We start from the raw sequence: 22,334 nt of genomic DNA on the forward strand, positions 1-22,334 counted from the left end.
GGGAGTCGGTGGCCGTCACCACCCTTCCCTCCTCCTCCCGAGCAGGCCGCGGTGGAGCCAGCGAGCAGCTAGCCGGCCATCGGGTTAGAGAGACGCCCTCGGAGACAACCCGGCGCGGACTCCTCTGACGACCGCTGTCCCTTCTGGTATGCGGGGTTTTCTTGTTCCTTTTTTATTTTTAAAAAGCAAGAGCTACAGGGACGAGCTTCCACTGAGTCCCATCGTGATTCGGTTGTTGTCAGCGCTGCGTTCACGGTCTCGTCAAGATGGCGACGGTGCTACATCTGGCAGCCAACAGCGCCCACAGCAGGTGGTGTGGAGTACTACAGGAGGTTCTCTTCAACATCTGTCCGAGGGAAATCATTATTCGTTTCTTCTTCAGACCTGAAGAGTTAGTTCACCTGAACTTTACTCATTTTCTACTCACCCTAATGCCGACCGGGTTGGGATTATTTTTTTAGACTAATATGTTCCTTTTTAGATTTATAGACAAAAAATGTTTTGTTTATTTTAATGTAGCCACTAGAGCTCAGTTGTAAGTAAGTAAGTAATTTTTATTTGTATAGCGCTTTTCCAGACCAGGGTCACAAAGCGCTTAAACAATCCAAACAATACTCAATAAAATATATACTTTAAAGGTCAAGATAAAACTGGTAACACAACAGGAGTTCCAGAAAATCAAGGATAAGTCTGCACAAATAAAAACGTCTTAAAATGTTTCTTGAAGGAGTCAGTAGATCCATCAAACACAAAGAGAGAGGAAGATCGTTCCAAAGCTTAGTAGCAACATCCTGGAAGGATTTCTCTCCTCTGGTCCTGAACCGTGTGCATGGAACCATCAATAGTCCTTATCTTGGTCCAAAATAACTCACTTAAAAACACCAAAATACCTCCATACTTCTCGTCTGTAACGTCCATCTTGTATTGAAGCCTTGACATGAGAAATTGTTCCGGAATAAATGAAATAAGTCTATATTTTAAGATTGTTTTCAGTGGACGCTGACAGGCCATCGGTGTCAGTGGCAATGTGTTTCAATGAGACAGGAGCTCAGGGACTGATCACTACCACTACAAACAAACTTAAAATATACAGATTTATTTAAGTTATTTCAGAACAATTCCTAATGTCGAGGCTTCAATACAAGATGGTCGTTGCAGACGAGCTGCATGGAGGTATTTGGATGTTTTTAAGTGTATTTTTTTTAAGGAAGATGAAGACGAAGACAACTGAGCTCCAGTCGCTACTTTAAAATGAACTTAAATTTTTGCCTATAATACTAAAATAAAAAATTAATCCCAACTCCTTGTTGACAAAAGGGCGAGTAGAAAATGAGCAAAGGTTGAATTTTGTGTGAACTATCACCTTTAAATTGAAAGGAGATAGTCTGCACATCGAAATGTCAGAAATAATAGTAATTCAAACTGCACCATACACTTTAATTTGAATCAAATGTATATCTTGGCTTTACAAAATAGTAGGGATTCAACATTTGACCGATTTATTATTATATGCCAGGTTACATAAAAAAAGGGTCAAGACTGTTGTTTTCCTTTTTAGTCAACACAAATAGTTTGACACCCGTGAGCAAAAATACAAAAAAACAAAAAATTGTGGTGTAAAAAATGACATTTTCCACCTTATGCTTTTTAGATGATATGACTCAAATGCATGAACTGAGGCAAATGACCCCACCAATATTTGGATTTCAAACACATGAAAAAAATGTATATATAATATAATATATATATATATATATATATATATATATAGTTCTAATTTAAACAAAAGGCATGACTGAAAGGAAACAAATGTGCCAACTAAGATTAATGATTAACTAAGATTCCTTTTTATGGCCATACATATATAGATATATCTATACATAGGTATTATATATAAATAATTACAAACATCTCGAAATAAAGTGTCCAATTGCTTTATATCTAGGATTTTGATCATCCAAACATAAACATTGCTTTCATCTTTGGTCACCAGAAGTCCTTCTTTCTTTAGAATAAACAGTGACAAAGAGCGAGGAGTTGGGGCCTTGTCTGTGGCAGTAATGTAGTGAGGGGCCCGTGAGGCCTTCAGGGCCTCTACTCTCCACCATTCGATGCCAGACAGAAGCAATCAAACCAACCTGCTCCGAAACCTTGGAGCCATTCTAAATGAAAATACTGGACAAGGATCTCAGTAAAAAAAAAGGTCGCATCCGAGCCGGTGTCGGCGGGACCGCTGCGTGGGAGTGCGTGGGGCCTGCACCCGGTCGTGGACACCCTGCGTGCCCCGTCAACGAGGCGACAAAATAATATCACGTGACCCGAAATGGGCAGTCCCTCCGCCGGGCTGAAAAAAAAAAAAAAAAAAAAGCCATTTTCTGGCGCTGCTGCAAACTCCGTTCAAATAATTCACCTGAATCCTTCCCGGGAGGAGAAAGTGGACTTTCATGTCACAGCAGGTAAGGAAAGATTCGGTTCTGTATCGTGGCTTCACGCCGCGGTTCGTATCCGTGTCTCTCGCCGTGCACGGTGTCACATTTTCAGCCTCTTGTTCGCCTGATGCAGCCTGTCAGTGGATTTAAGATGGCTGCTTTGTGTACCAGGGCTTTTTTACCCCCTTTCTGGGGCTTTTGCACGAACTCCCACCGATCGGTGTTTCGGGCTGGAAAGGTTCGGTTCGGAGCTGCTCTTTGTTGCCCCGCTGGACCGCAGAGCTGATGCCCGGGACGAGGCCGTGACCCGACACCGTATTGTTCCGGCCCACACCGTGTCTCCCCCTCTCAGATCCGTCAAACGGACTCCGGTTCGTGTCGGGTCTCTTTTCCCTTTGTTGTGGCTTCACGAGCTCCGGTCCAAGGACGATCCGCAGACATTGTTCTGCGAGGAGAACCACTGACCCACTAGAAAACCCACCCGTGGACCCCACTGTCCGAACATAGATGTTTTTTTTCTACAGCCTCATGGTTGATCCAGTCTTCTCCTCTCCAGATCTGTCCAAGATGGATAAAATGCAGCCGAACCGAATCAAGATCACAGACCTGAACCCACACCTCACATGTCCACTGTGTTCTGGGTACTTGGTGGACGCCACGACCATCGTGGAGTGTCTCCACTCGTGTGAGTTTCTGTGTTATTGAGCATTTTTGTGACCCCAGATGCAAATGAAGTAGGCTTGTTTGGGTCGGAACCAGATCTCTTCTGATCATCTTAACTGCAATGTGCAACTTGATCACACAAATATTGCTTAAGCTTGTGAAACAAATGTTGTTTATACTGTTTTTAAATCACATTTAAAGTATTACACAGATCACAATGACATTAAGATCATTTCATTCCTTTTCTATTTCCCTTTTCCATTTTTTTTACCCTTTTTTTTTTCATCTGAAACATAATTTCCGTATAAGAAAGCTTTATGTTTTTGTATGTCACTGATTCATACCTGACACCACTGGCACATATTCATGATACTCTGTCCGTCACTCTCTGTATCTGAACCACTTCTTCACCTACTGAGCTCTTAAAAATGAGCTTAATAATGTTTCACAAAAGCAACCCATCACCTGCAAATGACAACATTTTACGTTGTACTTTCATCGGCAGTTGTGTATTTTCTTTTCTTGTTTATATTCTGTTTGGAAGCGAGGACTAACTAGCAGTGTTAGGACTGAGTAACTATGTTAGTTTCTGCGGTAACAAGTGCTGTAACGAATCACTTTGTCTAAAGGGCTATTTTTATTTATACACGATGATGAATGGATATACATTTGTTATTACTCTTTTAAAATGAATAAACAATAAATGCATGGATGCATGGATGAAGTAAAGACTGTAAGAAACTGTATTTGCTCACAGCAATGATGTGTTTAATGACGATGGGATTGCTTTGGTGCGTTTACGAACTTGTGGTATTTTAAATCAAAACAAGAAACGCCATAACTGAACACTGTAGCAGTTAAATTTAAAAAAAAATGTAACACAGAGAAAACACTCAGTTTTTCCTGATTTTAATGAAGTTTACATTTTTGGTTGGATTAGTTCACTGTTGTCTGCACTTAGTTCTATTTTTTAGTAAAATTAAGAATACGTGACTTGTGTTTAAGTTCCTTGGGGGTGGGGTTGTAATGGCCTGTTGAGACTCTCAAAAATTGGCCACAGAAATGATGAGTTTATTTGTTTTAATGTATTACCTTTTGTCGAAAATTGATTAAACACGGCATCCACACTTACACTGATCCTACACTAAACCTACAAGTAATTAGTAACTGAAAATACCACAAGTTACTTTCGAAAAGAGGAAACTAGTATTGTAACTAAGTTACTATTTTAAGTGACTTGAGTAACTTACCCGACATGTCATGTCTTTCCCTCTGTTCCAGTTTGCAAAACATGCATTGTCGCTTTCTTGGAGACCAACAAATTCTGTCCCCGGTGTGACGTTCAGGTTCACAAGACTTGTCCGCAGCTCAGCATAAGGTACAGTGTGGAAAAGTTTGGAATCACACATGCTTAAGATAATAAAGTACTTAACTGTCATTTTTGTTGTTGATTTTGAAATGTCTTTTTTTTTTTTTAGAGCGGACAAGACTCTCCAAGATATTGTTTACAAACTTGTTCCGGGTCTGTTCAAAGGTAAGTTGAGTTGACTTCCAGCCAATAACTAGTGGTCGACGACCTTTTTTTAAGACGATTTCTTCATCTTCTTACGTCCAGATGAAATGAAGCGAAGACGGAATTTCTACTCTGAGAATCGTGAGTTGGAGCCCGGAGAGGTGGTGGAGACGTTCAACATAGCCGAGGACGAGATCATCAGCTTGTCCATACAGTTTTACGAAAGGAAAAAGTGAGTGTCTTCGTCAAACGGTTCCCTCTTCACTAGGGCTGCACGATATTGGAAATTATTGCGATATTCGATATTAATGAGATATATTATTTCTTTCACATAAAAATCTGGCCGCGTGCACGCCCAGCCTCCAGTACTGTAGTTGAGGTCAGGGAGTTTAGAGAAGGAAAACGATACGATATTTACGCACTTCGGTGCCGACATGATCGTAGAAAAATCTCACTTAAAACGCTCAGTCTCCCGGGACTAGCATCGGTTTCCTGCGAAACTGGGCGACATCAGAGAGGAGCCGCCGGCACGTCGCGATATCACCGAATCAATAATAAATCCACCTCCTTGTACACGCACACATAACAGTTTATAAATGACCTGACGCTAACAACGAAGACGGACAGGTTTACAATTGTTTGCAAGTTCCACAAACTTATAAGAAAACAACTGAGACGAGATGAAAAGTTCTTACAATATGTTGCTTTAGCAAAGGAGGTTGAAAGAGATGAGTGACTGGATCACTAGTGTTTTAGTAGATCATAAGTCAGTGCGCCAGCAAGACCCGTCGCCATAGCAACTGAGCCTATCAAGCTGTGCTGCACAGCTCGAAGACAAACGAAGACGTTAACAACAACAAGACATAGAAGTACAAATTGACAACTTTATAGAACGTGGCACTGATTGGTCAAAGTGCACATTTAAGAAATGCTTGATTTTTACAATAAACATTTATAAATTATCGCACATGTTTTCGATATGCATATCGCACGTGCCAATATCGTGATATCGATATTTTTTCAATATATTGTGCAGCCTTACTAATCATGAATTAAAATATGTCTCGGTTGACTTGAATCTAAAAGATGGAGGGAAAATGACAAGGGCCGTTGGTTTCATCGATCTCAGTGACCAGTGGTTTCACTGAGAAATTACTGTACACTGGTCACATTATAGTGAGGATGCATTGGTATCGTGTATTTTCACTAGGTAGCTTGTGTTAAGCAGATTCTAACTGGTTTATTGGATTCCATTTGTGTTGTTCTAATATAATAATATTGTAAGTTTGTTTGATTTACAATTATTTGCAAAATCAAATTATTTTTGAAGCAGGGAAGACAATAAATGTCCTTTTTATTTGACGTTTATTCTATTAAAGTGTTGTTTTATTTAGCTCAGCAATTTTATTGTTTGGTTGTTTGCACTTTGTTTTATCCCATATGGGGTTTCAGGGGGACTGCAGCCTATTCCAGTTTCATTGGGCGAGAGGCAGGGGACACCCTGGACAGGACACCAGTTTCTGTCGCAGGGCACACAAAAGACACACAACCACTTTGCTGTGAGGCGATCACGCCAACCAGTGCCCCATCGTGCAGTCTAATTGGCCTATTTGAAAATTATGTCACAACCGTGTTGGAGCTGAAATCCAAGTGTTTGTGTCTTTTCGTTTAGACTATTGTAACATTTCATTTTGGTGTCTAAACAAGAAGAATCTGTCTCGCCTGCAGTTAAAACAAAACTCTGCGGTGAGAATTCTGAGCTGCTCTAGTAGAAGAACTCGCATTTCTCCGATCCTTAAAACTCTTCACTGGCTTCCAGTTTCTTTCAGGATCAACTTTAAAGTTCTGGTTCTTACTTTCAGAACTATTCATGGTCAGACCTTCTGAGGTCTGTGGATCAGAATCTACTGATGGTTCCTGAACACGCTTCAGGACCAAAGGAGAGAAATCCTTCCAGGCTGTTGCTCCTAAGCTTTGGAACGATCTTCCTCTCTCTCTGTGTTTGATGATCTACTGACTCCTTCAAGAAACATTTGAAGGCACTTTTATTCATGCAGGCTTTTCCCTGATTATCTGGGTCTCGTTTTTATGTTTCTTGGCCTTTTAAAGTATATTTTTTGACTGTATATTGTTTGCGCTTTGTGACCCTGGTCTAGAGAGACGCTTTACAAATAACCTTTAGTTACTTACTTATGATAATAACCTGATGTTGTCTGAGCTTATGCAAGGCAATATAAATTAGTTAAAGATGATTTAAAATTCATTCATCCATTCATTCATTTTCTACCGCTTTATCCCTTTTGGGGGTCGCCGGGATACTGGAGCCTATCCCAGTTTCATAGGGCGAGATGCAGGGGACACCCCCATTTCTCCAAATTAATTTGTCTTTAATGTTCATGGACGTCGTCTGTCATTCCGACAAACAAACGTCGCACAAAATGGCTACAAGACAAACTTCCTTTTTAAGTTTGTAAGCCTAACTTTCTGACCAGATAACATTGTGAAGAAATACTTGAAGATGAAGATACAAAGATGACCAGCAGTTGAAACTATTCGTATGAGTGACAAAGAAAATATGACTGTCACAAAATAAATGGTCCCTTTACATAACAAAATGAAATGATTGTGATTTGAAACATGTTAAATAATTGTGTCACAAACAAACTTTCCATCTGCTTTTGTTTCCGCAGAAATAACGAGCGGCAGCGTACGGAGGTGGACGGAGACAAGGTAGGTTCTACTCCATCTACTCCCGGAGAAAAAGCTCCTGTGATCTCTCACTCCGCCTTCTCTCTCTTCTGCAGTCCAAACGCTTCCTACAATGTCCGGCAGCCATGTCCGTCTTGCACTTGGCCAAGTTCCTCCGAAGCAAGTTGGACATTCCCAGCAGTTACAGGGTCAGAGCAGCAACATGTCGTGATGAGCCCCGAGTTTTTATCTTCACACCATGAAATCACATGTAGTTCTAATGTTTCAGTCGTTGGATTTGGTTGTCGGAATGGGTCTCAGTTCAAATGTCAAGGATCCATCGTAGGAAAGATGTTGAAGTTGCTCTTAAAGTGCAACCTTTTGATTTCTCTTTAGATTTTGGCTGACAATGATATGTTTATGTTGTCGTTCACCCAAGATTCACTCGCAGTCTTCTTTCGTTTTGAGAGTTTCAAGCAAAAAATGTCTGCACTGGAAGCGCTGACGATATTTACCCAGAGTACCTCCTGTTTGTGTAGCATGTTAGCCTTTAAGCTTCTGCTACAAATGAGCTTAAAATAAAGACTTGTTGACTCTAAGAAGGGACGGATTACTCTGAAAATAATCTCAACTCTTAGTCGACGTGAGGGGGAGTAGAAAATGAGTTGGAATTTTCGTTGAACTATCACTTTAACTCTGTCTTTGAATGGGAAGTAGGTTTTTGCGATTTAGCATTTTTCCGAAATCCTGGCATCGCGTCTTTACTGAGATGTGCGTAATGTAGTGATAACGGTATGAAAATGTCATGTCACTCCTCCAGCCAGCTGTAATCATGTCCCGCTTTGTTTATACAACGAGTCCCCTTAGAGGTGGTGACCTCCGGGATCGATGATACGCAGTGACAAACCAGGACACTTGACCAATCACAGCATAGTGGGTGTGGTTATGGTGAACAGGATTTTACCTTGAGAAAAACAGTTTTTTCAGGGGGCAGAGCTTAAGCACATTTTCTAATGTAAATATTTTAATTAAAATAGTTTTGTACAAACACTAATGATACAATAGAGGTCCAAGATATTTTTGAGAGACATCAGTTGAACATAAATGAATAGAATCAATTCATCAGGCGATAAGAAGTCACTGTGAATCATTTGCAGAGTGATGTTATTGAACACAGTTTGAAGGTTGTCACGGTAACCATCGCCAAATGTACCGCGGCGACAAAAATGTACGAAGACGAAAAGGTCTCGGAAGTATTTATTTTCTGCCGATCTGGAGGTCTGCCAAACGTGTACGTAATCAATACTTTTGTGTTGAAATATTGAATGTATTTGACAAAGTGGTATTCATACTGACCCACAATCCACCACGGTTTGTCCTGTTCAGGGATCATCAATAATTCACGTTGACTCTCAGAAATGAAGAGCAACACAAGATCCTGAATCTGTGTGTTATTTTACAGGTGGAGGTGTTGTACGGCGACGAGCCCTTGAAGGATTACTACACGCTGATGGATATTGCTTACTTCTACGAGTGGAGACGAGTGAGTTTTTTTTCAAATTTCCAATAAAACCATTTAATGCTCATAAAAGCAAATGTAATTTGCTGAAATGTTAATGTTGGATTATAGAAGAACTCTTATAGTAGTCTCTTTGGAGAATTTTTTTTTTAATTGTGTCTTCTCGTTTAGTTTAGACTATTGTAACAGTTTATTTTGGTGTCTAAACAAGAATGAGCTGTCTCACCTGCAGTTCATACAAAACTCTGCAGTGAGAATTCTGACCCGCTCTTGTAGAAGAACTCGCATTTCCCCAGATCCTTAAAACTCTGAGTTGGCTGTGTAATTGTTTGTTTTGAAAGGGCTCTGCAGTTCCTCTCTCATGAGATGGCGCTGTTGGCTTTTAAATCATGATTTCCTTGTAATAGTTGCTCAAAATGTAAGAGAATACATTTAAATCTGATATCTGAGCTGCAGATCAACCGATTAAAGTGTGGCTGCTGGGCCACATGCAGTCTCTCGCCTGTGTTAATGTGGCCCTCATGAAAGTCGGATCGAAACCATAAAAGTGATCATTTAGAAATGTAGTGCACTAGTGTTAATAACTTCCTTATTCACCTTTTTAGTTATCTAACGTACTTTTCCACCTCTATTTTATGTGTCAATTTAATTACGTTAAGTCATCAAATCATTTACAACCTACTTAACTTTCATAAGAAATCTATTGACCTCAATAGATATTTGGCATACAATTTGTTTTCTTCTACACATTTCAAAAAGGAAAATTGGATTTTTTTCTGAAATAATTAGCATTTTAGTTTTTAATTTACTATTCCACACATTTTCTGTTGCAATAATAGTTTACGTCTGGTTGTGAAAGCAGAGCAATGAAAATAATGTCATCTTTTCATACGAACAAAAATGGGCAATTCATTACATTATAAGTTTAATTTTTGTCAGTTTTACACCGAGAGTTGCTACTTGAGTACACAATCTTAACATACTGTATTTAATTACTTAATTAAATAACAAACATATAACATGTAGTTATGTATGATCATATTTGTTACTTATTTAGGCATTCATCTTTCAGAAATGAATATCCGTTCTCATGGTCATTGTTCAGTAGATGGCGCTCTTGGCTTAAGAAATGATGGGAGGTTTCATTGAATCAGTTCCTTACAGTTACACAGATTGATTATACATTCAAGAGTTCTGTACTTGTGGTGCTGATAATGTAACAATGTTTCATCACTTTAACTATTTTAATAGAGATTACCAGTATTTATGTAGTTTTTATGGCTGTAGAAGATTCACAAAAAGGGGACATTTTGTAATATAACATGTGATATATTGTTTTAACTCCCTTCAGACCGGTCCCATCCCACTTCAGTATTTGGTTAAACCCAACCGAAAGCGCCGGAAGGCATCTCAGTCCGCCGCCCAGCAACACTCAGACGGGGTCAACACCAGCCCGACGTCGGAGAGCGACTCGCACAGCGACAAGGTCCACAGCCCCGCCGCCGGTCAGCCGCCCCGGGCGTCCTCGCAGTCCAGCCCCGCCCATCACAGCCTCCCCTCCTCCGTCCAAAGCTCAAACGGTACCCCGGCGCCCGGCAACGCTCCGCGGCAGACTCTGGCCTCCAAGCAGGGCGTGGCCACGCGGAAGGTGACTGTCAACGGCACGAGCGCTGCCGTCAGCAAAGAGGAGGCCCGGGGAGGCGGCGAGAAAAGCAGTTTGCCTCCCGCGACCTAACACATCATGTGACCAGGGAGGACAATGTTGGAGTTGCCCCTGTCTTGAAGAGAACTACAGGCCAGGCTGTAGACTTCCACCTGAAGGACGGGTGAAAGTTGTCTTCAGGAAAACTGAGGTGCAGCCAAAATGGACCCTGAGTGTATGTGTGTGTGTGTGTGTGTGTGTGTGTGAGTGTGTGTGTGTGTGTATAAGTGTGTTAGACTAGAATGGTGCACACATACAAACTGTAAAGTCTGTATCTAAAGTGAGCATGCGAGTGTGAATATGTATAAACTTATCTTTTATACAAGATATTGTAACGGTTTTGTATCACTCATGCAGTCGCTATCATCTACGTCGTTTCCAGTTCCACCTCCGATAAGCTGAAAAAAAATAATGGAATCAAAAGAAAAAAACACTGCTGAAGTTGGATGTTAAAGAAAATAGAAACATCTTGTCTTTGGTCATTTTGGTAACTGCTGTATTGATGTCCAGTGTACGTGAACACTCATACAACTGCTAATGCACTTTCCACAAACATCACAAAACTGACCAGAGGGGGGCGCACACGGGCACGTTTTTCGCCAACAGACTCTTTGTACGCGATCTTGAAAAAAAATCTGGCTGCTGTTCCATCAGTTCCATCAGTTCCTTCATTCTGTTTATGTTCGACCATCTGATACTTCATCAGCCATACGTGCATGTTTTAGGTCAATAAAATGTTTACTTTCTAGGATTCTAACCCACTTGGTGTACTTTTCTTAAAACAAGGGGCCACTCTATATTTGTACGTGTTGTGTTGTGAATGTAAACGATGTAAGTTTTCAATATATACTGAATGAACGAGTAAACGGTGGCAGACCTGTTGTGTAGGACTGGATGTTGAAACCCCTCGATTCATTCACCGATTACTCTGTGGGGTTATACATTATTGGTGGCACCCTTTTTAGGTGTTTTGCCCCCGGTTAATCCTAGGTTCACTCCCTAGATGCCATTAGTGAGTCATGTGTCTTGCGGCACAAAAAACGACTTCTGTTTCAAAGTCATCTTTCCATATAAACAATGCTTAAACATAAAGTCGCACATGGTCTAAAAAAGCTAGGAGACACATACGTACAGAACACCATCGTCGGCATACAATCAAACATTGATGCAACGCATCTTGTTGTAACCCGTTTTTTTTTTCCTTATAATGAATAGTATTTACTTGTTACTATCTGAACATTGGGCCTAGTAAAGAGACATTTAACCAGTCCACGGAACAATGGCGTTGGGTGGGCCCATGTCTTACGGTGTCAAAGCACGTGTAGAGGACTTTGTTGTTGTTGGCATTCCATGCCTCACGAACCAGCCTATCACGTGTCCAGTTCAGGATGCGCTGGCGGATTCCCTCGAAATCAAGAAATATAGGCGCCATCGATCGGCAATTGATTTCCCTTCACATCTTTTGGGATTTGCCGGATTTTTGTGCGAGACTTGGCGACCGACCTCTCGTATAGCCTGCAAGAAAGAGTAGACTTTCTCCTGTGTCCTTCCTTATGTATAAATCTGTGATACGTTTTGAAAGTCGCTGAAATAATCTTAAAAAAAAACACCTGAAGCCAGAAACCTTATGACAGTGCTATCATACCAACTGCCTCGACTCTTCACAGGCTTCTCGGAGACCATTGGAATGTGTTCTGAAGCGGTGGTCCTACAGCTTCCCCTCGACAATGGAGATGGTTCTGTACTGGCTTGGCTTGAGTTGTGGTGAACATTCCGAGGTCATCCATGTTAGGCTCTGACTGTAGGTCATCTCAACCAACCACCTATCCACAGGCCCCGAAGACTGTATAAACGTGGATGGCGCTTTAACAAAGTAGTCGAAAGGTTTTATTGAAAAGGTTGCTCAAAAAAACAAAAAACATTAAAGAATGAAAACGAGGGTCCACCAATTAACCCTTGGCCACGTTGAAGGCCAAAAGGGAGATCATTTGTACTTTGAAGTGATGCCTTGCTGTGGTGTTCTCTGGTGGAGTCACACAGAGCTGGATGTCCAGGGCGTAGGTCCTGACAAGGGTTGTGAGAGCAACTGGGAACTTAAAGTAGTCAAATGCTGTCCATTGAACATTGTCAGGGAGTAACAAGAGGACAAATGAAAGGAGAAAAATCTAAACCTAAAACCTTACTTCTATTTAGTCATTTTAGCACAAAATAAATTGTTAAATACAGAGTTTTTTTTGTTATTTTCTAACCCTATTAGGGCTGCATTTTCAGTGCCTACTAAATGGCACTCTTTTCTGCATAATTTGGTTTTGGGCAACTATTTAATTCTAATCAACCAAAAGTGACATCTGTTAATGACGACACATAAGGTGCAGCTAATACTTTCGTCAAGAGTTAGTCTTTTATTCCACTTGTCTGGTGCTGCCTCATCTACAAGCAAACACTCACTATACAAACACAAATTATACAAAACAAGGGATTTGTATTGTCAAGAATCTAGCGATATGATGCATAATTCACAGACAACGATACATGCTGTGATTCTGTAGGAACAAGAATGCGTTTGTCTCGTCCGAGTACCTGACTATGACATTGCAGAATTGTTTTTTTTTTATAAGCAAAATATGTCCAAACAGTCGAGTCGAGTCAACTGTATCCTGCCGTCCTCAGTCATTGCTGGGATCTTCAGGGATTTCATTCCTTTTTGCCCGAAGTTTGATTGCAATAGAAATTGCCATCAATATTTGCAGAGTAATTGTAAATACAATAAAAATAAAAAGAATCGAAAAACGATCATTAAAAAAAACAGCTCTGTTATTAGCTTTGTTACCGCACATGAGGACAAGATGCTTTTATTCCGATACATGATGAAAAGTTTAGTGAATCACAAAACATTTGAGAATATGTGAGGCTGTGACTATTAACAAAATATATATGTACACTTTACAGAGTTCAAATCCAGACATTTGAAGACATCATCCTCGATCAAAATAAAAGCAACACAATAAAAGGTAAAAATCCCACCGTGGGACGTGGATACGTGACTGGAGAACCTTTATTTCGAGCATCTAACTCTTCCAGTCCGGACTGTGAAGACTCATCTCCTCATGAAGTTATCTGAAGATGCTGCCGTCCTCTGGATAGAGTGGATGTTCCTCTTCACTCTGTCTTCTAGGGAGGAGCAGGCGGCACTCTGCAACTGCACGTCACTGTGAAAAACAACGGGTTACTTCTAGTACCAGCAACCGAGTCGACCCCCCGATGGATCTGGTTCCGGTCAACTTACTGGATGAAACCGGCGTGTCGCTCGCGCTTGACGTTCTGCTCTCGCTGCCTCTCCTGCTCGTCTTGCCGCTTGTACCTCTTCACGTTGTTCTCTCGCTCTTCGTCGCGTTCCTTGGCCTGTTCCATCATCGCCCTCCTCCGCTGCTCCAGCTCGTCACCCGTGAGTTTTCTACAGCAAAGGTCAGGCTACATTAACAAGAGAACATTTGACTATTTGAACTACTTAAACCGGGTCCTACCTAGAGACGTTGCCTCTATACCGCTGGAAGGTTTCTTTCTTAGGGCTGCGTGATGCCTGACGGACACTCTTGTCACTTCTGTGTGAGGACGAGTTGTGGTGGTTGTGGTTCTCCTTCCTTTGAGGGGAGCGACTGCGGCTTCGGTCACGTCGCCCCGAGGACTCGTACTGTTTGCCTGCGGGTAGCTGCGAGTCCAGAGAGACGTTTTGAAATACATCCATGTAAAAAATAAAGAGTTTTCTCTGCTGTGTGCTGACCTGTAGACCGTAACCTGGAACACGATGAGGTTTATGTGTGTGGGAATCCTCGCTGGACCTGAGAAGATCGATTGTTATTTGCTGGATTCAACAGCTGCACAAAACAAAAGTGGCTTTTTTTGCATTAATAGTAACTTTTTCGATCAATACAAAACAATATTTTCAAACTGACAGAGGAGTTGGTGGATCAAAGAGAAATGTTTCAGTTATTTCACGTTCCATACTGAGAGTATTTATCTTCTTATGTGTCGATTCATTGAAATTCAAAAAATGAAAAGACAAAACTAGCATCATAAGGTTCTGCACAAACAGGTGAAGATTGTATTTTTCAAAGAAAAAACACCATCTGTTAATTAGAGCAGTAGAGCAAACAATAACAAAAACCACCAGCAAAATTGTACAGTCATACAAAATGAACATCATACTTGTGTTTTCTCTCATCCTCGTCCTCTGAGCTTGAACTAGATCTCCTCTTTTTGTGCTTCTTTTCCTTTTTTCTGTCCTTGTCTCCTTTCTTTTCCTTCTTGTCCTTCTTCCTCTTCTTTTTCTTGTCTTTCTTGTCCAGATTTTGACGTAGCTATGAACAAAAATAAATAAATAACAGTTAATAAATGTCAAATTCTGAGGATTATATATAGAAATCTATTATCTAATGACCATTTCTTTGATTTTCTTCATCTTCACTGGATTACTAAGGACTTCTCTCTTCTTTTCCTCTTCTCGTTTCCTATAGATTAGAAAAGCAACGAATGTTAGATATGAATTATTTGCCTTTGAATGTTGCAAAGTTCCTTTTTTTTAACCCACCGGATCTGGAACAGCGGATCCTCCCTGATCTTGGCTGCCATATCCAAGGTAGAGGCATTGGTGGTTTGGTTAAAAATAGAACCAGGTAGAAGGCCAGTTTCTGCCGAAGGACCACTCTCTGGCTCCTCATATTGGTCGGTGACCTGCTTGTCAATGGGACGTCCAAGAAGGTATTCATCTCTTGAGACCTGGCCAGCAGCTCCTTGGTACATCCAGTCTAGGCGATCATCCTTCTTTCTGTTGAACAAAAGAAAAAATGGTTTGAATACACACATCTCAAAGCAGGCGCAGCTTCTTTTATGCCGACTGACTTGATGGCGCCCGATGCCTCTGCATATCTGGTCATTTCTTCTCTGGCTCGCTCATTTTTCAACTCTTTTTGGAGCTCCTCAATTTTCTTGCATTCAGATTCATGCTTCTGTTCAGCTTTCCAAACACGCTCAATATTTTTCATAGTCTGGGGATGCCAGCTCTTTTTGAGGTTCTGTAAGGGAAGAGGAAGACAGTTGCATCAGGAACCCAAACCAGAATAAGCAGGTTATATTAAAGCAAGGAGAATGGTTGAAGAAACACGGTTGATTTAAAAAAAGAAGTCGAACCATTAAACATAAAATCAACCAACAATTAATTCAGCCGACAAAAAGTACAACTTATAAGTCAGATCGTAAGTAAGTAAACAAACCCCAAATAGTAATATAGAATCCAGCACTATCGTAACAAATAGGTGTTCAAAAAACGTTTTTATTAAACTTACCAAGTCTCCGCCCCCCATCTTGAATGATTATCCTTTTCCAGGCAAGCAAAGAATATCAATAAAATTGTGTTTTGGCTCTATTACCCTCGTTAAAAAAGAAAGAAACGACCACTGTTAGCTAGAGAGCTAGCTACCGTGCCGTCAAGGAAAACACTTATGACGCATTTCCTGCACAGTGCATTCCTTTTCCGGTCTTGTCCGTGATGCATTCAAGTCAATCGGAAATTCCTATTTCAACGAGTTTTTGCAAGTTAGCAACTACAAATCATTACTTTCTTCCTATGAATTGCTTTCACGAGAGAAAGATTCACAAAAATGTTGTTACATTTTTTTGTGTACAAACACAACTCATTGTTTGCTGTTACAATTTGCCAAAATTTGATTTAATAAACCAAGATATGTCCGATTATGGGGTTTTTATTTCTATGTAGATCTGTATCATGTAGATTATGAGATATTATTTATGGATTTTAATTTACGCCTCACAGTAAGAAGGTTGCTGGTACGATTCCAGGTCGAGCCAACTTGTGACCTTTCTGTGGGGAGTTTGTATGTTCTCACCGTGTTGCGTGGGTTTACTCCGGTTTCCTCCCACAGTCCAAAAACATACAGAGGTTGATTGAGAACGTGTCCTTAGAGTGTGTGTGTGAATGTTGTCTGTCTTTGTTTGCCCTGCGACAGACTGGCGTCCTGTCCAGGGTGTCCCCTGCATCTCGCTCTATGATACTAGAATAGGCTCCAGTCTCCCCGCAACCCCCATAAGGGATAAAGCGGTAGAATGAATTAATGAACTTTTTAATTCTTAAAATGTATTGTATATTTTTCACAAGTGTGTTATCTGTTGTTTATTTTATATTCATTTTCTACTCTTTATATTTCTTTTGCTGCTGTAAATCTGTAATTTCCCCTCATGGGACTTTTATACTGGAAAAATGAAGAATTCAAACCATTTTCTTGTTTGTTGAAGTGCAGGCGCTTTTTGACTAGATTAGAAGTCATATTTTACTCTGCATTTTTTACATGCCTCACAAGTAGAAAATCAAATCAGGTTTCATGCTAAGGTTTCCCATGGTTGACAGTAAGAACACAGAAGTGTCATATGTCTCCATTCCTTTACTAACCTGCCAATCAAGACTTTGGATTTCAAACCACTTAAAGAAAGTAGTTATAACCTCGTTTATGACTTAAATAATTAAGTATCTCAATGTGATACTTAATTCATTCAAAACAAGATTGTTTATTAACTTAATTCATCCCATTATATATCAAATGAAAACCCGAAACAAAAGAAAAACACCGTCACAGTGGCAGAATGCAATTTTATTCAACAAAACATCTGTTTTTATTAGATTAAATACAAGTTATTACAATATTCATAACTTACCAAAAAATGTAAAACCGACATTTATTACAGTCTCCACAGCTAAATTATTCACTACAGTATTCTTTATTAAGTCTACTGTCCAAATAAAAACAAAACATGTTTCTACAATAACAGCAATGAAATAAAATTGTCGAACGTCAATACACATGAATTAACCAGTGTTAAAACCTTGACTCTATCGGTGTCTGTTTTTAGTGACCACTTGTTTCTACTTATGAATAATGTGCTTCTACAGAGCTATTGATCATATGCTGTCTATCACCTGTAGAGTCTGACTAACCTAAACATCGTTGCATATCCTGCCTATCATGAAGCATCACTGCTAATGCATTTGCATAAAACACCAGAAAGGGTCCACGGCTTGTAAATTCCAGACCCTAAAATGAAAAACAATAGTATTTCTAATTTAAATTTTTAGTTTTTTTTACTTTTATCCACAGCAAACAAATCCAATCGTATTTATTTGCTTAATATTAATATTTAATTAAATGTTTACTTTTCATAAATGAAAAGTATTAATTTGCCATAAACATCTCTTGCTTGCTGGGATCTGCCTCCGGACCAAGTGAAGGACAGTCTTCTTGTACATCCATCTTTCATGTCTAGATTTCTTGCTCTGCTGCAAATAGTTTTCTGTCACTACCACAACTATACGTTGATACACTTTAAACTGTATCATAATTTGATGTTTTCTCCAAAACCTATTTTATATTTTCCATAAAACATCGTGTTACACCTCATAGTGTGACTTGTGTGAATGATATGTGTTACTTGCATTGTGATCTTCTGCTAACAATGCTGTTGCTGCATTTGTAACACTAACTTCTTGTCTTTGGATGGACGAGTAAATCTATTTAATAATGCTATGTATGGTAGTGTCTGCTTCAAGTGTTACATGACAGTGTAATAAATATCATTGTAGGTAACCTTGTGTTACATGTCGTAATTTACCGAGTGGTTCTAATAAATAGAGAAATCAATGATTGTGTTGCACCCATTTCCCTCCCCAAAATAAACATGTGTAACAGTTCGTTACACTCTAGTCCATCATCTTAAGCTACAAACTTGAAAAATGTTCTCCCGTCTTAAATGACGATAGAGCATCTAAAACTAATGCTTTTACTTTGTTCTTAACCTCAGACAGTCTCTGACACGTCAAATAAATCTCCATGTAAACAAGAAAGAAAAACACGTCGTGCTCTCTGGGTCTTTCCTACATTGGCTCTAGCAGCAGGGGAAGCAACAAGCTACAGTTCTAGCTCAGTGGTGCCGTCGCCTCCATTTTCTTTTGTCGCGGCACTGACGCAGTATTGTGTGCTTTAGATTTGAGATGATCGCGGATGAAGCTCGGATGATAACTTCACGAGACACTCTTCTTTTATTACTAGCTCGGATACGTTGAGATGTTGCTGTGATCTTGGAGGAGTTAGCCAGATTGCCCGCTGACGCTCGACACTGACGCGTCCGTCTCACATTTGAGCTTCAGCACAGGCTCTGACGTCTCCACCATGCTGGAGGAAGCCTGGGAAGCAGTGGTAGACTCGAAACCTTTATCTCCGTTCCCCCTCTCATCCCCGTGTCCTGGCGGGGACTCGTGAGTGCGCATGTGCTTGGCCAGGTGATCGTTGCGCATGAAAACCCTCGGACACAACGCACAGCTAAACTTTTTAGCGCCGGTGTGCGTCTGTAGGTGGCGCTGCAGTTCATCTGAACGCGTAAACCTCTTGCCGCAGAAAAGCCAGTTGCAGACAAACGGCCTATCGCCGCTGTGCCATCGTAGGTGAGCCTTCAGGTGGGAGGTCTTGGCGTAGGCTTTCCCGCATCCAGGAATATGGCAGTTGTGCATGTGCTTCCTGCGGCTGTCGTCGGTGCTCTGACCTAGCTGCTCTGCGTGGACGCAATTGGGGCAGCGACAAACTGCCTGCCCAGACCCTCTGGAAGAAGACCGCCTCTGGGGTTTCGGCCGCACCGCGACAGCCTCTTGGGGTTCTTCAAGGGAGAACGGTTCCTGCTGTAGCATTTCTGGAGCCAGCGGCTCCATCTTGAAGCCGTCCTGTGGGAAGAGGTGAGGCGAGTGGGAAGTTGGGACATGTTGCGAGGGGGGCAGCGAACACAGCTGTGGGTCCGAACCATACGGTCCCAACGAGTGCTGCAGTCCCATGGAGCTTCCAGGACTGACAGAAGGCAATCCCTGTGCTGTCTGTAGGTCCAGCCAGCTACCGGACTGGACGTCTCTGTGGAGGTCCCACCACGACGGGATGTTCATGTCATCGGAGCTGCCACTAGATGGTGCTGTCCTTAACCAAGGCTCGTAAGGGTGGGCCATGATACCGGTGCCGATGTGACTGTTGATGAGGTCAAAGTGTTGGTCACAATTTTTCCGGGGATACATATACGACTACCACATCACATGAGGACCGGATAACCTGCAGACAGAAAGACAAAGTTTTGTTATCAGCTCATGATACCAAATGATTTCAGGAAACCGTTTAATGATGTCACTCTCTCAGTGGTCTATGGTTTGCGTCAGCCTCTGCTGATGTGACTCTTCTGAACTTCAGACCTAAATCCGCCTCTAAGACCAGACACAATCAAGCACACCCCCTTATCACCATGGATACCGCTGTTCTCACGCTGTATGGCCAGGGAGACAGGAGAGGGGGCGGGGGGGTGGTTAGGGACGACGTGTCCAGACAGATGCCTGCCACATGTATCCGCTGCCAGGTACTTCCCATTGAGGACGGTCAAAGACAAGCGCTAAGAAAACAACATCATCGGCCCTGAGCAGAGGTTGCGGTGGAGGTGGTGGTGGTGGTGGTGGCGGTTGGGGGGGGGGGGGGGGGTGTTGACAGGAGGGCACATTGGTAAAGGAAGACGTTCCAGGGAGTTATGGCGGAAGGCCAAACTCAACACGTAAGTCTAGGAGGGTTGTGGACTTGCAACTTATCAGACAGTAGAACCTGTTCTTATGAATTGTTTGTGATTTATAACGGCAGCCCCGCAGGCGGGTTAGAAAACGGCCCCGTAAAACCAACCAGAGGCGGAACCATCTGCATACTGTTGTACCCGGGACTCAAGACCAGTAGAGCAAACAACACGACGACAATTACATGCTTTAAAGCGGCATCCCGTCCTCTACACGGTACAGGTATGCATTGTCAGACACACCTTCATTGTCCCACGCATGGAGGCGGAGACCAGGTTTGTGAAGTTGACGTGAGGCTCGTTAAAGTTCCGCACTCCAAGGATGTTTAACAAGAACTCACCCAGACCGTCTTCCGAACATGCCCGAGTTCCAATACGACTTCCACCACACCTTCAAACCTGCGCGTATGCAATTATCTTTACAACAGGAAACAGTAAAGACAGTCTGGAGCCGAACAGGTGGGCATCTCCTGGTTCAGCCGGTGGGATCCGCGGCGTAAACGGCTCCGCGGATTCCGATACATCTAAGATTGACAGCAAAGGTTTGACTTTGGCGGATCTCAATTTGTTCAGGCAACACAAATCAGAGGATGACACATTGTCCTCCTCAAAGGCTCGGTAAAAGCCACTCACAGATGCTTTCTACGTGCAATAAAATCGTAAAGCAATTAGTTTGGAATGCCCTAATGAAAGGTCTGATGTTTTCAGGTCAAGCTGATTTATTTCCACGTCGGCCTGGAGCCAGACTTACTGCTCTGTAATTTTTTGGGAATGTAACTTAGATACAGGGTCTGAACAGACGATTTGGGTGTAAACAAACAGACAACAGCATCCTCCTTCTCTCGGAGCGTCCCGAGCACAGCTGGCGTCAGGGAGGCCTCCATTGTTGCCGGTCCTGAAATCCGCCAAACCAAGACCCCGTAGACCAGGTTTGTTCCGAAGTCAGTCGCCGTGAAAAGGCGTAGATCAATATACCATATCAGGGTTCTTTTTATCATTGGGATGTTAATTCCATCAACAAGAATTGAGGTCGTTTTCTTTAGGTTCTTTAAGTCCGCCATGTTTAATTTCAATTTATTTTAAGAATGAACAGTAAAAAAAAAAAAAAAATGTCTTTCCTATTTTTGTTTAAATTATATATTTGTGTTAAACAATTTAATCAATAAAGTTTTACCTAACCTTACCTTAATTATAAAAACATGCCCTTATATAGCTTAGTCTCGCTGTATAATCCAACCATTATTATATATATTTTTAATACCATTAACTGTTTTGGAATCTCCTAAGTCAATTTGATAACTTACGGTCAGAGTACGTTTCATTCAGGGGAAAAAAATCTCTTCGCCTATTTAAACCTTGATTTATTATACTTGCAGGTAAGTTGGTAGTTCAATTTCTCGGTGATCCTGGTTTTTCTATCGATTATTTTGTGTGTTATTTTATTTCATATTATATATTATACCATACTGCCATAACAAAAACGATCCTGTTGTGTTTACAACACTGGCAATAAAAGTTTCTGATTCTGATCCAACATATTGACAGCAAGGAGAAGAAGTCAGCGTCAACTGGGTGCTGTAGGGAAAAAAATAATATTTGACAGACTTTTTTTTAGAGATATACTTGTGATTCTTATGGAATAACTACATAATGTTACAAGTTCTGGAAACAGTTGAAAATTAAATCACAATTTAAATGACAATATATGAATGTAACCATAACTACTAACCTGTTTCTATTTTAGACTTCAAATGTAATAAGAGTTTGACCTTTAGAGGATACTGTGGAATTGTTTAATACTCAAGTGAATCCTGGATTTATTTACTTTTTATTCATTTATTTTCTCAACCCTTGTGATAAAAAAAATATTGTTCCTACTTATTATATTTTTATTTTTTATTAAATCATATACATATATACACACACACTGAATGGTCTCAGAAACAAATGCAACACATCCATCCGGACTAACCTGTTGGTGAAAGTTACAGCAGAGAGAAGACACCTCGTTCCTGGGTTGACGATCGTAGAGCGAAGGATAAAATCCTCATGTTTCTCCAGCTCACGCTCCTCGGTCTCGATGCGCTCGGTTCGAATTCACGCGCAGCAGTGACAAGAGTTTGTGATAAACGCAGTCTTCAGCTACTTCTGCCTCCAGGCTCCGCCCCC

The 22,334-nt window shown here is 41.2% G+C and overlaps 3 protein-coding genes across 4 annotated transcripts; 1 reads left to right on the forward strand and 2 right to left on the reverse strand.

The window, feature by feature from the left end:
• Window positions 1-22: 22 nt before the first annotated feature.
• LOC148088865 (polycomb complex protein BMI-1-like) lies at window positions 23-11,275 on the forward strand. 2 transcript variants are annotated; one of them, XM_087800858.1, is made up of 9 exons: window positions 23-146; window positions 2,986-3,114; window positions 4,374-4,470; window positions 4,571-4,626; window positions 4,708-4,837; window positions 7,296-7,335; window positions 7,410-7,502; window positions 8,756-8,836; window positions 10,164-11,275. In XM_087800858.1, the coding sequence occupies exons 2-9, from the start codon at window positions 2,997-2,999 to the stop codon at window positions 10,545-10,547; spliced, it is 999 nt and encodes a 332-aa protein (XP_087656984.1). In that variant the 5' UTR covers window positions 23-146; window positions 2,986-2,996; the 3' UTR covers window positions 10,548-11,275. The 2 variants fall into 2 exon arrangements, with proteins under 2 accessions (XP_087656984.1, XP_087656976.1); XM_087800850.1 differs by lacking the exon at window positions 23-146 and adding an exon at window positions 1,845-2,456.
• A 1,621-nt stretch (window positions 11,276-12,896) lies between these two features.
• Window positions 12,897-15,996, reverse strand: cwc25 (CWC25 spliceosome associated protein). Its single transcript, XM_087800670.1, has 9 exons — window positions 15,857-15,996; window positions 15,414-15,586; window positions 15,103-15,339; window positions 14,953-15,022; window positions 14,721-14,872; window positions 14,296-14,353; window positions 14,039-14,223; window positions 13,801-13,968; window positions 12,897-13,723 (listed from the first exon to the last, which is right to left on the reverse strand). The coding sequence occupies exons 1-9, from the start codon at window positions 15,872-15,874 to the stop codon at window positions 13,612-13,614; spliced, it is 1,173 nt and encodes a 390-aa protein (XP_087656796.1). The 5' UTR covers window positions 15,875-15,996; the 3' UTR covers window positions 12,897-13,611.
• Window positions 15,997-17,303: 1,307 nt separating this feature from the next.
• Window positions 17,304-22,266, reverse strand: sp6 (Sp6 transcription factor). Its single transcript, XM_087782469.1, has 2 exons — window positions 22,138-22,266; window positions 17,304-19,666 (listed from the first exon to the last, which is right to left on the reverse strand). Exon 2 carries the CDS (start codon window positions 19,630-19,632, stop codon window positions 18,667-18,669), a length of 966 nt encoding a protein of 321 aa, XP_087638595.1. The 5' UTR covers window positions 19,633-19,666; window positions 22,138-22,266; the 3' UTR covers window positions 17,304-18,666.
• Window positions 22,267-22,334: the final 68 nt, after the last annotated feature.

This window comes from Callionymus lyra, chromosome 1 (assembly GCF_982586985.1).
Source record: "Callionymus lyra chromosome 1, fCalLyr1.hap1.1, whole genome shotgun sequence".
In the NCBI taxonomy this organism is placed as follows: domain Eukaryota; kingdom Metazoa; phylum Chordata; class Actinopteri; order Syngnathiformes; family Callionymidae; genus Callionymus; species Callionymus lyra.

Excerpts from the sequence above, each read along its gene's own strand:
- LOC148088865 (XM_087800850.1), top strand. The coding sequence starts at position 2,324 with ATGGGCAGTCCCTCCGCCGGGCTGAAAAAAAAAAAAAAAAAAAAGCCA. Across the intron at positions 4,471-4,570 it reads TGTCCGCAGCTCAGCATAAG|AGCGGACAAGACTCTCCAAG; the intron begins GTACAGTGTGGA and ends TTTTTTTTTTAG. Across the intron at positions 8,837-10,163 it reads ACTTCTACGAGTGGAGACGA|ACCGGTCCCATCCCACTTCA; the intron begins GTGAGTTTTTTT and ends AACTCCCTTCAG.
- sp6 (XM_087782469.1), bottom strand. The coding sequence starts at position 19,632 with ATGTATCCCCGGAAAAATTGTGACCAACACTTTGACCTCATCAACAGT.
- cwc25 (XM_087800670.1), bottom strand. Across the intron at positions 14,354-14,720 it reads GAGGATGAGAGAAAACACAA|GTCCAGCGAGGATTCCCACA; the intron begins GTATGATGTTCA and ends CGATCTTCTCAG. Across the intron at positions 13,969-14,038 it reads TATAGAGGCAACGTCTCTAG|AAAACTCACGGGTGACGAGC; the intron begins GTAGGACCCGGT and ends CCTTTGCTGTAG.